This window comes from Barbatula barbatula (genome assembly GCF_947034865.1).
Source record: "Barbatula barbatula genome assembly, chromosome: 2".
Taxonomy (NCBI): domain Eukaryota; kingdom Metazoa; phylum Chordata; class Actinopteri; order Cypriniformes; family Nemacheilidae; genus Barbatula; species Barbatula barbatula.
The window spans coordinates 15,568,730-15,585,589 of record NC_136767.1 but is presented as its reverse complement, the minus strand read 5'-3'; the positions used below and the strand labels follow the sequence as shown (position 1 = coordinate 15,585,589).

The 16,860-nt window shown below is 38.3% G+C and overlaps 1 protein-coding gene and 1 long non-coding RNA gene across 2 annotated transcripts; both read right to left on the bottom strand.

Annotated features, from left to right (window-relative positions):
* Positions 1-250: 250 nt before the first annotated feature.
* Positions 251-12,421, bottom strand: gucy2d (guanylate cyclase 2D, retinal). Its single transcript, XM_079475733.1, has 21 exons — positions 12,201-12,421; positions 12,007-12,087; positions 9,458-10,432; positions 8,766-9,067; positions 7,634-8,009; positions 7,445-7,526; positions 7,227-7,344; positions 7,014-7,133; positions 6,774-6,857; positions 6,496-6,672; positions 6,168-6,324; positions 5,735-5,884; positions 5,450-5,598; positions 5,080-5,243; positions 4,810-5,002; positions 4,371-4,545; positions 3,690-3,788; positions 1,949-2,043; positions 1,739-1,824; positions 1,533-1,621; positions 251-1,444 (listed from the first exon to the last, which is right to left on the bottom strand). The coding sequence occupies exons 3-20, from the start codon at positions 10,260-10,262 to the stop codon at positions 1,534-1,536; spliced, it is 3,420 nt and encodes a 1,139-aa protein (XP_079331859.1). The 5' UTR covers positions 10,263-10,432; positions 12,007-12,087; positions 12,201-12,421; the 3' UTR covers positions 251-1,444; position 1,533.
* A 2,222-nt stretch (positions 12,422-14,643) lies between these two features.
* Positions 14,644-16,504, bottom strand: LOC306890462. Its single transcript, XR_013786276.1, has 3 exons — positions 16,231-16,504; positions 15,923-15,981; positions 14,644-15,368 (listed from the first exon to the last, which is right to left on the bottom strand). It is a non-coding gene; the product is annotated as an uncharacterized lncRNA (long non-coding RNA).
* Between the last annotated feature and the right edge of the window lie 356 nt (positions 16,505-16,860).

Here is a 16,860-nt window from a genome sequence, read left to right as displayed (position 1 = left end):
GTTTTAAATTATCAATATAAAAATGTATCATATACAAAAGAATAAGAGAGAATTATCTTAATTGTTCGTTTTTTTCACAAGATGTTTGCCACCACTGACAATTTGCATGTTAGTCTGTCAACTACCCTTATACGCCTTATATTAGCACACGCTTTAAAATATTCTGAAAATGTAGTTGTTCATTAATATTGAACTGACCACAAACATTTTACAGTATGTAGGATTTTCTTTTCAAATGACAACATTGAATACCCACTAAACCAGCTTTTATTTACACAATAACTGACAAGATAAAATGGTGATTTACAATTGAAACTGTGATGTGACTGTAGCTTCTAATTGTGGTTGAGGTATCAGCAGACAGCGGTTCACACTTTCGCCAAAAGCCAAATTTAAATCCCCTTCATATGAAAGTACTTTATACAATGTGATGTTTGGAACATATACTGTATGTAGTGACTGTATAAGCGGGCAAAATGGTGCAGAGAAGATCTTTGGATAACCGGCTCCACAGGGTTTGACATCAGGATATTACACACTGAAGAACAGAAACAAATGTATAGGGAAATCAATGTAAGTCGCTTTGGATAAAAGCGTCTGCCAAATGCGTAAATGTAAATGAAGGACTTGAATAAGATATTCTAAATCTGACAATTTGAGTTTACTATGCTCATTTGAGTTTCCTTTTAAATGTATTTGCTGATTTGAACTGCATTTTAGCCACACTAATGAATCCATGTGATCGTCTGCCATAAAATATAAAGTATTTGTAGGACATTACCTCAGTTAAATGGCTCTGTATTAATTTCACATTACACAAAAGGCAAATAGTACCGCATTGCTAAAAATGAATAAATCATTTTCACAAAAAAACTATGTGCAGAATGTACAATTTTAACATGTGGCATTCTAGTAAAAATTGTCCTAGTAGTTTAAATAATTTCAATACATGGACATATAACAGGTGTTATTTCCACTGTGTTAACTAAATTGCCAGGTGCTAGTGCATTATATACAAGCACCAATTTATTTTTTTGTTTTTAGAAATTAAGAAACAAAAAACAAACAAAAAAATAAATAAATAAAATCTCTTGTGGATTAACTGAAGAAAACATAACTGCAGAGATGGATGATGGATGTTCTGTTGTTCTCATTTGTCTTGATGAGCTGTTATCTCACATTGTCTTTAGCATTATTATTTAGTATTAAATTAACTTCAGTACAATCCTTATGGTTTAAAAACCGTCCTCAGTGACAACCCATAGCAGTTGGTTCAGTAAATGTTTTCAGCAGGTGTTTGTGGGGTATGACAGATATCCAGGTGTCTCTTCCGCTCAATGTGAAATGACCCATGTGGGAAAACAGCAACACCTCAATTTACCCTTGGCACCCCTCCCACTCGCTGAGATTTCTTGACTTCAGTCAGGCATGGATGCATCACATCCTATCGAAGGGCACAGAATTTAAGTACAAGAGCTGTCATCAATTCAAGCAGAGCTGTTTGGTAAACATACAAAGTGTGGGTTTCTAACCTCAATTTCCCATCTGCTTCTGTCGATCCAGGAATTTCTGTCGCCTGTCTACCGGAATCTCATCTAAGCTAATGCCATGGTTGCTCGCTCTTTGTAACAACAAAGAAAATAACACCATCATTTGGTTTAAAGTGCTTCACTATGCTGTTCAATGAAATGCACAACATTTTTATAATGCAGCAAAGATTGAAGAGATACGTTCTTACCCTGGAGTGAGGTCTGGAGGTACAGGCAGCGCCTTGTCGAAACCTTCCCTCCCAACCAACCAATAAGTTTCCTCTACACCTTTACCCTATTACACAGTGATAGAAAAACAGATATGCCCATGTGATTGTAATAAATGTCCTTCCAGCTTCAAAGCATTTATGAAGTTTTTACATTTGGCACGTTCCTGCGAATACTGTGAATGTGTGTACCTTCAATTCTGTCCTGCCCCTAGAATTTATTTTGTAGCCAAGTTTGAGGGAATTCAGGACATCAACAGTACTCTTGTTGACATGAATTCTGTAAGCTGCAGAAACAAGGCACGTAAATATTGTTTTTTTATAAATAAATAAAATGGTGACATGAAAGCAATAACAATCTTACCTAAAATGTAGGCTACGTTATACTCTATTGTAATATTATAGGAAATTGTTTCAAGATTCTTGTTGTATTCAAACATCACACATTCAGTATAAAATTACATGACAAATGACAGCCGGTGTCTCAGTTGTAGACAGTTTATCCATCCAACATAATCATAAAAAATGTTTGTTAAGAATGCTAAAAGCCATAGGCAAAAAAAGTGCTTATGCTTATTGAGTTAATGTACACATTGCACTCAGCAATATCAATAGATTTTGAGTCTGATGCTCAACCACTAGATGGAACTATGTCCCTAACCTCTAAAACGCGTTGAGGATGTGTTGTATAAATCCCAATATACCCACTAGAGGGCCTCAACGAACTTCCAGGGGAACCTTAAAGGTATAGTTCAACCAAAAATGCTTTACTCACCCTCGAGTTGTTCCAAACCTGTATAAATGTATTTGTTTAGCTGAACACAGAGAAAGATGTTTTGAAGAATTTCAGTAACCAAACATATCTCATCCCCCATTTACTGCCATAGCAGGGAAAATAAATTATATGGGAGTCAATGAGGGATGGGATCTGTTTGGTTACAAATATTCTTCAGAATATATTTCTTTGTTTAGCAGAACAAATAAATGCCTACAGGTTTGGAACAGCTTGAGTAATTGATGACAATATTTTTGGGTGAGCTATCCCTTTAAGATGAAAAAAAGACGGAACAAGCGTTAAAATTCGATATATTTCTTAGGATTAGTTTTTTATTTTGTTTATGCTGGGGGTGATGTTTGAGGGGCACTCCATTCTCTACAGGTTATATGGAGCAGGGGGTTTCTAACTGGGGTCCAAGTACCCCAGACGGCCTCTAGAAGGTTATAAGGGGTCTCCGGAAAAATTCTAAGAAATAAAAAGTCTTAATTTTCATGGATACATGTTCCTCTACATGTTTATACATCCAACATTACGTATACCCTGCATGGCATCGGAAAGTTAGAAAATCCCTGATCTAGACAAACGCAGTATGATTGCAAAGATTTTTTGCAAGAGTAAGAACATACAGACCCATACACTAGTGGACGTGTAATCTACAAAAAAAGTAAAAAACTGTAGAAATGTAATTTTAAAATGTATTTGTTGTACTATGATAATGTTACAAACAAATGTCAATAAACAATCTGGGACATACTCTGAAGACATTAATAAATCTTGAATCACGTTTCACACATTTTCCATGCTGTATAGCACGAAATGTTCTCCAGGTAAGGCAAGCGCTTTGGGATAAATGTAGCAGAAGGTCTGATTAAAGGTTAGACAGTTCAGGGTGATAGCAGAGGCTGAGTTCTAAGAGGACATTAGCTTTAAAGCAGAATTTTCTTTCTAATTTGGCTTATACTCTTAAGAGATTACTGAGCACTCTGTACCTTAAGCTCTCTGAGCTACTCACTCACATGCACTCGCTGATCAATACACACAAGTAACTACCAAGACCTCAAACTGATCCTTACAGACACAACGGATTCCAGGAATCAGCTTCAAAATGCTTACATTGTTATTATCACACAAATATACATAAATTGATGTACTCACGCAACCCTGTGGATTCCATTCGGGAAGCTGTGTTTACTGTGTCCCCAAACAGACAGTATCGAGGCATCTTTAACCCAACTACACCTGCAACCACTGGACCTGAGACACACACAAATATATATGTACAAAGTGAAGTACGGGTCAGTTATCTGTCGCAACCACAGACTTTCAGGAATGAAGAGTATGGGCAGCCCGTAACCTCTATAACAAGTTGTGAGGCGGAGGAGAGATGCCACTGTACTTAAATTGGATGAATCTGTTAATTGGAAGACGCATGTGATTTTCATTTCACTTGCTCTTGAAATACACATGCATCAGATCAGAAGAGTAAATACATTTTTACATTTAGCAATATGTACAGTTTTAAGGAGTGAAGTGATTGGAGTAACTGTGTTAACTCCACTCTCAACCCAGTCTGAATTTACTGGCTCTTCTTTTTTAGCCGTGTATATTGCAGAGCTGCTACAAAGAACACAATGGAGATTAATCTGCTGGACAACCAAACCAACTATAAAAGATAGACACCAAGGTTAAACAAAAATTTCACCTAATCAGGTTATTGTTCTGTAAATTTAATGTATATCAGAGGATGAGCAATGGAAAAGCCATAATGTGTCTTTCTATTTTGTTACAGTATGGTTATTTTAATGAGCTTTTAAACGTTGTTTGTGTCATTCTCACCAGTGTGGAGTCCAATGCGGATTTTGACTTTGACATCAGGCATATGCCTCATTTTAAAGGTCCCAATGCAATGCAAAATGTCCAGAGACATGTTGGACATCTCTGCTGCGTGCCGGTTACCATTCCGGTTTGGAACCCCTGATGCCACCATGTATGCATCACCAATAGTTTCTACCTATTGACAAATAGCACATATAATGTTTCTGGTGAAACACACTGTGATGCATTTGTATACAAGCATACATTAAGGTCATATATTTTATATAAAAAAATGTTTTTTTTGTTTAGGGGAAATCATTTGTTAACTGATTTGCAGAAAATACAACAAAGTTATTATATTTAAAGACATAAAACAATAAGTATCTCCTTTTCTTTAACAGTATTTAATCTAAAAGTGTCATGAGTGCACCAGTAAAAAATACATAAAGATCATCCAAACCTTGTAGACATCATGGATTGCAATGATCCCATCGAAGAGAATATAAAGGTCGTTGAGGAGATCGACCACCTCGATAGGTTCACTCAGAGCAGAGATGGTGGTAAAACCCACAATATCACTGAAATACAGTGTTGCTTCTGAAAAATGCTCTGGTTTAACTGGCTTTCCTGTCTTTAATGCCAAGGCCACAGACCTGTGAATGAGAATTGCATTATAGAAAAAAGAATTTTTAAAGATAAACTGATTTGAAGAAATCTGAGTGAGACTCACTTGGGCAGCATTTGAGCTAAAAGAGCATCTGTTTTTTGACGCTCTACCTCTAGTTCTTCAGTTCTTTCTCGGATCAGATCCTCCAGGTTTGAGGAGTACTGCTCCAGCATCCGCAACATTGAGTCAATTATATTTGTCTTCTTTCCCTTGTTAACATTCTTAAACTGCAGATGAAAAAGAATAAAGTGAGGAGAATACGGGTAAGAATAAGCTACTCATGTACCTCTGATAGAATTAATATGCATTTCTGTGTTTTTACATATGTCTGCTAAACATTTGTGAGTGTAAGTGCATGTGTGTCTAAGTATGATAGAGAGAGAGAGAGAGAGAGAGAGAGAGAGAGAGAGAAAGAGAGAGAGAGACAAAATACCTGTCTGAAAATCTCTTCAAACGTAGGTCTCTTGTCAGGCTCTTCACTCCAGGCCTGCTTCATAATCTGAATCACCTCTAGTGGAGCTTCATCCATAGACACAGAAGGTCGACACAATGGAGGAGGAGAGCGCACCTTACATATAATCTCTGCAGACAGAGACACACATCTGCTTTCAGATCTAAATCATATTGAACCCAAATATAGACCTTTCCAGTTTTAAAGGATGTGGACACATGTAAAAAAATAAATCTTATGTTCTGAAAATGTTTGTGGGTGTCAAACCTTCAGGGGGCATGTCCAGCATGCAGAAAGGTGCGCAGCGTGAGATCACCTCCTGCATTATAATGGAAAAGCTGTATACATCTGCTGCATATGTTCCCTTCTTATTTAGCTGAGGATCTCGTAAGATCTCTGGAGCTGTCCAAAACATATCTGTAGTAATAAGAGTAAAAGACTGAAAAATTGAATTTCAACTGCAGCATGATGAAACATGATCAGGATTGTACAGCTGAACATCTTGAGAAACAAAAAAAATATGGATATTGCTTAAAGTTTTTGAAATGATAGTGTTTGTAGCCTAAGAATCGTATTATAAAAGTGACTCCTAGTAAAGCCTTGTCGCTTAAGACAGATGTCCTTTACAGAAATCTAAAAAGAATAGCTGGCTCATGGTTCTTATGATTTAAATCTTTTGATGCATACTCGTAATGCATACCCTCAGGTTTGGTGTCCTCCATGATGATGTTTTGAGAGACGATGATTTTATTAAAGCCATAATCTGTAACCTTCAGAACAAACCGTCCATCAACCACACAGTTCCTTGACTTCAAGCGTCCGTGAATAATTGCACGATTATGCAAGTACTTCATGCCCTGACAATGTAGAAGATAGAGAGGACATTGAGAAGACTCTTACAGAAAACAGAAAAAGCATGTCTCACAAATCAAGAATTTTTGACACTGTCAGTCATGTTTTAACTGGGAATGTCATGAGCAACCTTTCGGCATTTCTTATCAGCCCATTTCATATCCTTAATGTCTCACCCTGATCAGGTCAAGGAGGAGAGAAGATTTAAACATCCAGTCCAGTCTCATTTCCTCGTTGTTGAGCAGGTCTTCCAGGCTGCCTCTGGTACAGTGCTCTGTGACAATGCCAAATATCCCAGAATCCAAGAACAGACCCAGAAACAGGTTCAGATTCTCATGACGCATATCTCTGAGCTGTAGAGAAAAAGAGGAAAACACATAGAAGCTGAGATGTTACAGATGGTGAGAATATTGATTCTGTCCGTTTTACTCATTCTTTCTAATATTTCTATTACCTTGATGAAGATTGCCTGTGTGCCGTCACTGATGTCTGACACATTTGATTCACAGGGACATTTCTTCAGCCAAACCCAGTCACCCTGACAATACAGACAATTAATTACACAACGTATAGCTAATCCTCATAACACTCAAATCATCATCACACATGATTTACAAGCAAGACAGAGAACTAATAATCAATATAGATCAAAACACAATTGTAAATTGTCTACACACATATACATCTCACACACCTCAAACACAGCAACGTTTGAGGTTTCAGGAGTTGATGTAATGTAACTGCGACCTGAAACTGAGTGATGTGGGGTTTTAACATCAGGTTGACTTTTTAACATACTTTCCTCATTCAGCTTCTACAGGGGGAGACAACAAAAAATGTAGAGCGTCAATGTCTTTGAACGAGAAAGAGAGAGAGTGAGTCAGTGAGTCAGTAAAGAGTGACTGACCCTCCGGCTGAGTGTGGTGTTAATAAAGACCAAGTCATCCAGTGTCAGAATCATCTTAGTGGCATTTCCAATTTCTCCTCCACCAAACACTCCTAATATTTCCTCCTGCCTGTATTTTCTGCACACAAATCAACATGCTCATGTGTTTATCAGTAACATGTTAAACTTGTTTAATCCACAATGGTTTTCAGCTATCCCAAGTGATAATAAACTCATACCTGACATGCAGAATACAGGCACCTGCTCCACAAACCAATACACAGAAAAGGAAGACTAAGAAGATCATCACTCCATCTATACCTGCAACAATGATTGAAAATGATTGAAAAAGATGAAATTCTTGTGACACAATCAAGAGGTAAACAAATACACATATCAACATCAGCCAGAAAGTGCTCCCTGCTCACCTCCACTACACGTAATATAAGGGCTGAACCAACAGTTTGAGTCCCTGCTGGGAGACGCTCCAGCAAAATGAATCGCTTTCCCCAGGTACTTCAGCCCTCCGTATTTTCCGAAAGTGTGTGGTGCTTCCAGGGCATGCGTTCGGTGAAGGCTTGACCCAGAGCCATCTGTGTCCAGGACGACGTAGCGCGCCTGCATCCCCTCTCCGTCGGTACCTGACGATATCCACTGGTTAAAACCATGGAATTCAAATCCACCCTTATTCTGAGCTAGAACTTCGCCTGACACCCAACGCCCTCCACTCGCAGCACGGCTCTGTTCTGCAGCCATGGCAATATAATACAGCATGTTATAGATGGTCCCAAAAAATGGAGAAACCTGCGAGAAAAAAGAAATAAACAAGGCTATTATTTTGAACTACAGTGGATGAATGAGGATATATGAAAAAGAACGCTGTGTTGTTTATTGACTCCGAAGAAGTTTAGTTTTTGACGTTTTGGTGAGATTGGAATTTAATAAAAGCTTTATCATTATCATAAATGAAGTGGCAGTAAAAAACTAAATCACTAAATACTTTTCAGGCATTACAGTCTGCAGTCTACAACAGCTTCTTAATATTGACAATATCTTTAACTAACCAGTTAAACTTATGAAGGGTCCCAAAATTCTATCATTAACATGCGTCAAAACTGTCCAGAGTGTAAGGGTTAACAATTTCCTAAATCTGAAAATAAAGGTCCAAAAATGTTACCAAATTGTCTGCATAAAACATTAGAAAATGTAATGGTTTCAATGGTTATTATAGGAATTGTACTGGTTTTAATCTAAACTATAATGGTCTGTAGTAGTTTGTGATGGATTCAATTTGTAGCATGTTAAATCTTATTAGAATAATGACAAAGACATACTACAAAAGGGAAATTTTGTAATGGTTTTATTGGAAAAATGTAATGGTTCATAATGGTATTTTAATGGAAACCATTGGAATTACTGTGATGGTATCTTTGGGGTTTCTATAGATTTTTTTCTAGCAGAGTTATGAGGACCATTTAGAGACAAAAAATCACTGAGCTTCAACAAAAACTTCAACCTGCAAATCTTAAAATAACAAAAATAAGAGTTCAGACCTATTACCTCTTCAGCCGGCATGCTGGTACGGATGTCATAGGATTCCCGTGCTTTATTAAAGGCTTCAAAAAAATTCTGTTCCCCTTGGTCCATGGTTACTGTTAAAACCCCATCATACGCCCGTCGAAGTTTGGTGTCATTGGCCAGAATTGGATAGTTCACATCTTTATGCGGCAGTGAATACAGAAGTGTGTCGTATGGAATGAAGACATAGCCTCGGTCGATCATTCTCATGTCCATTGCTGTGGTTAGCAACCGGTATTGTTCCTCTCCACCAATCAGAACGGAGTGCATGCACATGATGACAACTGCAGAAAAGAAAGGAAAAAGATTTATGAATTAAGATAAAACTTAAATCAATATTGAGTTCAAAATGAACAAACTTATTTTATAATAATAACTTTCATATTGGACCAATTTCATATCATTACATCATAGCATGTTTCATCGACAATATCTAATAAGCATTTCCTGATTAGATGGATTATAAATTATTATAAAGATAATCTGTTATAAGTGATTATGGATAACATTGTTTATCAGCCGTCAGAGATTGTTTTATATCCCAGCATATCAGAGTTGTACTGTACAGTTTTTTTATCTGAAACCAATGTTTAGTGGCATTCAGTGATTTTAATTCTGATTTTAGTAACAAAATATGGTGAAAATAAAACATAAACATAATTCTTAGAACTCACCTCTCACGCGATCTGTTTCCCGCATTACTTTCAGGGCTCGCCGTGGTCCTTCCTTGTCCATTTCCATGGTGACAACTGCACCAACTGGCAGGCCAAGAGCACGCAAGGATGCTGCAAGTTCATGCCCTGTCGCTTCCCACATGTCGTTCTCTGCTGTTATAATCCCAACATGCGCCCAGCGGAAAAAGCGGAGCACGGAGAAGAGCACTCTGGACGAGAGCGGAAGCGGCCGGAGAAATGTGGGATACATTCCGTCATTCATGTCAGCCTTCAGGCAAGCCCAAGAAAGGATACCCTTGTTCCAATTTTTGGCTAGAAGAGCAGCAGAAGTGCAATACCCAGGGTTTGCTGGACCAAGAAAAGCTGAACCGTAACCCTCCAGTTCGGCAAAGCGAGCCAGTCCTCTGGAGCTTGTGCAGTCCTCATTGATAAGTGTGTAGTCATACCAGTAACCTTTATTAAGCTCAGGGTCTTTGTTGATGCGACTCATGGCTAGTCGGGCTGCCAGGTCTGGCAGGGCTTTGGAGTACATGGTGTCACACGCCCATGGTCCTACAATGGCGATTTTGAAGGTGGTGCCCCAGGCCTCACAAGGCAGATATGAAACGATGACTAGTGGAAGGAGAAGCCAGTTACCCCACCAGTGGTAAGTGCGTAGGACTGGAGTAAAAGACACACGACTCACTGAGCTACCAGTGACTTTGTGCTTTGAAGTTTGTTTTTGTCGTCTGTTTTTGGAGGATTGTGGCTGCCATCGTGGGTGGTGGGACTGGCGAAGAAAACTAGAGTTTCTGTGGTCGGCCATTTTGTAGTCTGTTTATTACTTTGCTTAAAATGAAATGGCAGGGAACGTTTATTTTGCTGATGATGCCTGCTGATGACTCAGTGGCCCAAAAACACCCGGCTCTCGTTTTGGGTACTACCCACTAATGGGCACTAGCCCAAAACTACTGCACAATACCCTGCCATCAGAATCTGTGGTACAAAGGCAAGGGAATAAAATAAGGTACGAAAACAGGCAAGTTACTTTTTTCATAATTAAAACATACCAACCTGATGTTACAGGATTTCGTAACTGTTGTACAATGTGGCTAATTCATCTGAATTTGTACGATGTGAAAAATGCAACACTGTAGCCCCTAAATCTAACGTCACTGGAACGTAACCAAATCATACTAAAACATACAAATAAGATATTTACACATTTTATAGGAATTAGCCACTTCGTACAATAGTTACAAATTCCTGTGAGATTGTGTTAAACATACCAACATGAAACTTTATTATGCTTATGTTTCTCTATTACAGTGAACTGTGGCTCAAACTTTGAGACCTAAGATTATATTATTCATTAGCACCATTAACAGTAGATAAAACTTTAAATCATGTTTGCTATAAAGAGTCTTGTGGTGACCACAGTGACATTGAGAAGCAATGTTCTTCAACCCTCTTACGATATTGTCCTCTCCTCCTTGATCCTAAAGATCTAATCTCTGATTCCAGGCTTTGTTTTAATCAGCTGACCAGCTAGTTCCTCACCTGACTCATGTGCCATCTGTCTGTCAGGTTTAAAGGTGGAGGTGGGGTGAAGAGTTACACGACTCGTATCAGGCTGTCTGCCCATTCCTCTCTGTCTCTCTCCATTGCTCAGCATGCAGATTACAATTAAAGAGCTCTACCTTCACTGGCCAGACCACAGTAACTGCCAAATAACGCAAGGCTTAACCAACCTTATTCTTAGTTTACCTTATCTCTTTATAAGTTCATTACTCTGTATCTTTGACCTGTCAATGGCCCTCTTAATTCTGTATCCTCTAAATATGTCTTCCATGTTTTCTATTGTAACTCTCTCTCCAGCACTCTCTAGCTGTCTTTATCGCTGCTCATTTGACCAATGCTGACATAAATCAGGATTACAGAGGATTGCACGAGACCTGCCGGTTTTACATTATCTCTATGGTGATCTGTCTGTGATGTCAAATAATAGGCACATCACTCGATGAACTGTATGAAAGCTGAAAAGATTCGATAGTTATAGGAATTTCACATTCTTGGGCCTGCAGTCTTGTTTCTTGTCAATTTAATCTGATCATTAATGATAAAATCACTGTTAGATTTTTAGGCTGAAAAGTTAGAGGCTGATAAAGGACGTCCTACTATTAGCATTCTTCAATCTCAAGTTATTTAATTAAAGGATCCTCATTTTACCGTGTAAAAATCTAAACAAGTGTTTCATATTTGCTAACTAGCTACTTTATTTAGTACTTCTTTTACTGCTAAGAAGAAAAAACATTTTTAAACAAAGCATTTGGTTCTGGAAATCATTGCAAACTGAGAAGATTTGACAAACGTGGCATTGCAAAACACATTCCTAATAAACAAGTCATAAAGTTAACACAACATTCATCCAGTAACAATCGAAGATTACTTAACATCCCTGACAGAAGACCTAATCCTTTAAACCTTTTGGTCTACAAAGGTTTATTTTATATTGAAAATGGCTATTTTGATAAAAGATTGTTTGATAAAGGATAAAAAGACTGGCTAACCTGGTGTGTTAATTGAGAACCATGCTGAGTGATTGTTCCATTAGAAGTTCCGTTGGTCTAAGAACCAAGTGTTGACCAGATCTGTAATCCAGCGAAGGAATAGCCCAAATAATGATTTAAAAGTACAATATTAAATGGAGAAAGGTCATAAATTCCACACAAAATGTATAAAAACGTATCTTCCCAAAATGTACATTCTTTCAAAGCAAATGTTGCAATCCAGTTTTCTCTCTTTATTTTGGAGCCTATTTTTTGTGGTCCCTTGAGGTTTGGAGGCCCTGGGCTGAGTCCTGCCCCAATCTGAAGAGCCTAATGGGGAAGCCACTGGAACAAGAGCCTCTCAGAGTCCTGAGGCTTTCTTTTTTACAGAGAGATAACAAGTGAACAGAAACAAGCAGAGGAGAAAGGATGGGGCGGGCAGGGAATCCAAGTGGTGACTTCTTAACCGTCTTTATCCTTTAATCCACACATACATGGCAAAAGGTAGTTCTTGTGTGAGGTTGTGGTCCAGTTACATTAAAGATATTGACTGGCCAGTTGAAGTGCACAGAAATCATTAGCAAATATACTAAAAAATCTTGCGTGATTTCAATACCAGCTGGTATGTGTTTCCGTGAACTTGACACTTTATGGACATGTGATACCAGACACAGGTACTTTGTGTATCATGTATTATGCATTTTAAATGCTATGACAGATATTACAATGAAGGGACATGGATACCACCATCCTCATAGGATTATAAGCGAGAGTGACTGATTGTAATGTCCATGATCTAAATACGTTTTCCGTAATACTGAATGTAACATCACGCTTCTGCAACAAGGTTAGGATGATGGTTCTATGTCATTAGTGCAATGTGTCCTCATGTCACAATCTGAAGTGTGTCTCTCGTTCTTCTTTGCTCCACCCTGCTGCCTGATCTTTCTTGAGGTTATAAGATTGACGAGGAATGTCCAACAGGAGATTTGAGTTCCCAGAAAGCTCTGAGACAAAATAAGTCAAAATAAACCACAGTTGTGACAGAGACACTGTTTTAATAGCTTGTGTCAGTTTGTTTCCGTGTAAAACGAGGATAGGGCCCAGGTGTCATTGAAAAAATGTGTATATGTGAGAGGCAGGAGGCTGGGACCTGTGCTGGGATTGTTCAGCTCTTGTTGAATTTTGCTTTCATTTGTCTGAATATGTAGGATCGGTAAAGTGTAAGATTCCTATGAACTTTTGCACACTGCTTGAAGACTGTCAAGTGTGCTCATTCTGTATGTTCACAAAAGTGTATACAAATTTGAAATGTTTGCCCAACTTAAATGTTCGAGAAGGTGTCTCTTACTTACTTGGTCATATAATTAGAATATCATCAAAAGGTTTATTTATTTCACTAATTCCATTCAAAAAGTGAAACTTGTATATTATATTCATTTATTACACACAGACTGATATATTTCAAATGTTTATTTCTTTTAATTTTGATGATTATAACGGACAACTACAGAAAATCCCAAATTCAGTATCTCAGAAAATTAGAATATTGAGAAAAGGTTAAATATCGAAGACACCTGGTGCCACACTTTAATCAGCTAACTAACTAAAACATCTGCAAAGGCCTTTAAATAGTCTCTCCGCCTAGTTCTGTAGGCTACACAATCATGGGGAAGACTGCTGACTTGACAGTTGTCCAAAAGACGATAATTGACACCTTGCACAAGGAGGGCAAGACACAAAAGGTCATTGCAAAAGAAGCTGGCTGTTCACAGAGCTCTGGGAAGGAAAAGATGTGGTAGAAAAAAAGTGTACAAGCAATAGGGATAACCGCACCATGCAGAGGATTGTGAAACAAAACCCATTCAAAAATGTGGTGGAAATTCACAAAGAGTGGACTGCAGCTGGAGTCAGTGCTTCAAGAACCACTATGCACAGACATATGCAAGACATGGGTTTCAGCTGTTGCATTCCTGGGTCAAGCCACTCTTGAACAACAGACAGCGTCAGAAGCGTCTCACCTGGGTTAAAGACAAAAAGGACTGGACTGCTGCTGAGTGGTCCAAAGTAAGTATTAATTATATCAAATAGGCATAGTTTGGTTAGGATTGTTTGTTCAGTATACATATATACAGTATACAGTAAGTAAAGTAAATGTTCTGTGGCGTATCAGAGCCTCCTTATTCCTTTGAGCACAGCCCTGCGAAACACTAAGATCTTAAATGTAACAGAAGGCATCTGGAGAACTGGAAACACTGAGCACTGACCTTTTGACGTGGCATAAGACACATGTTTTTTAGTTTAGGTGGTGGAGACAAAAGCCCTCAAACTTCATACACTTTTGACAACTAACTGCCTGATCTGCGCGTGTGTGTGTGTGTGTGTGTGTGTGTGTGTGTGTAGGCATGCTAGATCATTATTTATAGAGTCCGTAATCAGATAATCAGATTAGTCAGATTGGGTTGTGCTACACTGAGCTTCAACCAGCAAGCCTCTTGCATCTGATCAGTAAGAGAAAGAGATGGGATGCAAGTGGCTTCATAATTTGAAAGATTAGAACATTATAGAGATACTTTCAAAGAATAACACATTAAGTGTGTCATGCACCTATGACTCATTTTGTGCTGAAGATAAGACACAACCAAATGGCAGAAAAATTATGTTTCAAATACATTTAATTTTTACATATACATTACATTTGGTATACAAGAGGGACATATTTTAACTGAATTGAAAATATTTCTTAATCATTCATAGTACATGAATGAGCCAAAATAATTCCCATTGATTATTTATATCACAAAGCATACAGTTGTCAACTGGGCTAGATTAATTATTTATGATTCTAAATACAAAAGTTAGACCAATTGCCAGTTTTAAAGTGCAAATAAACATAGTTATAGTCCTAAAACGGCAAGCATCTGCGTATTTTCAACCACTCTACATGGATTTATACAATCTCCTTGAAGTAAATGGAATCCACGGGACAAACGAAGAAAAGTTAAATCATCGATCCCACAGCACCGTTGACGTAGGCATCGGAAGCAAAACGCTGTACCACATTTAGGGCAAATGATATTAGGGCACCCAACACCGTTATGAGTGTGCAGGGCCTTGCACCCTGGACAGGCTCTAAAGTATGGGCAACCTTTTGCTGAGCTGTGAGGGTCGTCGATCTGTTCATCGCTGAGGAGCGCGGCGCGGAGCGCGCAGTTTGGTAGCGCACAGGAGCTGGCGATTGAAGCGTCGCCCTCGCGTGCCCATTCTCTCTGACACGCGCCGCAGAACTGAAACACGCGCCGCTTCGCTTCAGAACACGGCCGGCAGACCGCGCGCTGACCGTCAACCTGTATGGTTTCTTCTGATCTGTGGCAACCAGGGCACTGGGGAGAAAGGGTTGATATCCTTTAGACAACATCTGTTTATAAAATAAAGCACTCAAGACCGCAAAAAGTAGGCTATATAAGGAGACTTGGCGAAAAGTTACACACAAACATGTGCAAATAGGGTGTCATGGCAGGAGAATGACTACAAAATAGTAGGCTACTAAAAGGATCTATAAATTGGATTAGAATATGAGGTGTATGATCCAAGATGGGCAAAACACTCAACTATTAATACTTTTTTCTAAATTGGACATTCCGGCCACTATTGTACTGTATATTGTACAATTATAGGCCTATATACATTTGTGTTTATAAAATATGTCCCGTACGCGCTTGTCTGAGTTATAACCCATTTAGTTTCTTGGATGATGGAAAACTGCGTCACAGCTAATCAGACCTATTGACATAGTTTGCTAGATTAAGTCTAATAACTTAATTCTGTCAGAACAAGTGCCTCAGAATAACCTGGGTGAAAATCTGACGTCATGGAGGATTACTGAACCATTTCTGTTGCGCGGTCAATCTAAAAAGAAATGCGCGGTCAATCTTACCTTTGGAGCGTTCATGGCTCAAATCCTGCTGGACTAGATCAACATACGCACAGAGAAACCTGTGAACGAGAGAGAGAGAGCGAAAAAGAGAGAGAGAGAGATGACACGAGCTAGGATTAGAAAGAAAAAGCACGACAAAGGTGTTGGGAATTTTGCTGGTAGACAAATAAGGACGGTTCTATAATATTATGCAACCAATAAGGCTACTATGATTATATCGAATACGACCAAGATCATATTTAAGGTTTTAGTACACATCTAGGTGCTTCAATTTATTCCTGCTATTTGAAAGCTTAAAGTCCACCGACCTGTTCGCTGCTGTTCACTCTTGCAACAGATAAAGAGAATGTATTCGATTTCAACGAGTGCTTGCTGAAAACAAACCAACGTTCACTCCTTAAGCAAGCTGATCATTTCCTTGTAACTTGACGGGGAATACCACGGTGAAAAGCTTTCGCTTTCTTTTTAGCAAATGATAAATCCACAAATAGATATGTATACAAATAGAAATAAAAATCACGATCTTCAGTGTAGACAGGTATTGTCTATGTCTGTGCATATAGTTCCAAGAATTACAAATGTAAGGCAATATAAAATATTTTATTTTTTATTAGGCCAAATGCGTCATCTACTGGTTACTCACAGTAAAACCTGACGAAAGAGAAAATGTTACTTACGTAATAATATCTTAAAAGTAGTTAACAAATTTGAGATTTTGTTTAGTGTCCCCCAAAAAAAGAAAACATTCTCACTTTCTTCAACTTTAATCTCAGGATATGAAAAATCCAGTCCAGTCATTTTTACACCTGCTGTAAGTGGACTGGCATAATTTACTGCAAAAGTATTTCATGAGGAGTGAATATGCTGTTATGTTTTGTGAACAGTAGCATACAAACTTTAGGTTTTAATGTTAATCTGATGAAGCAAAGGTCTAACAT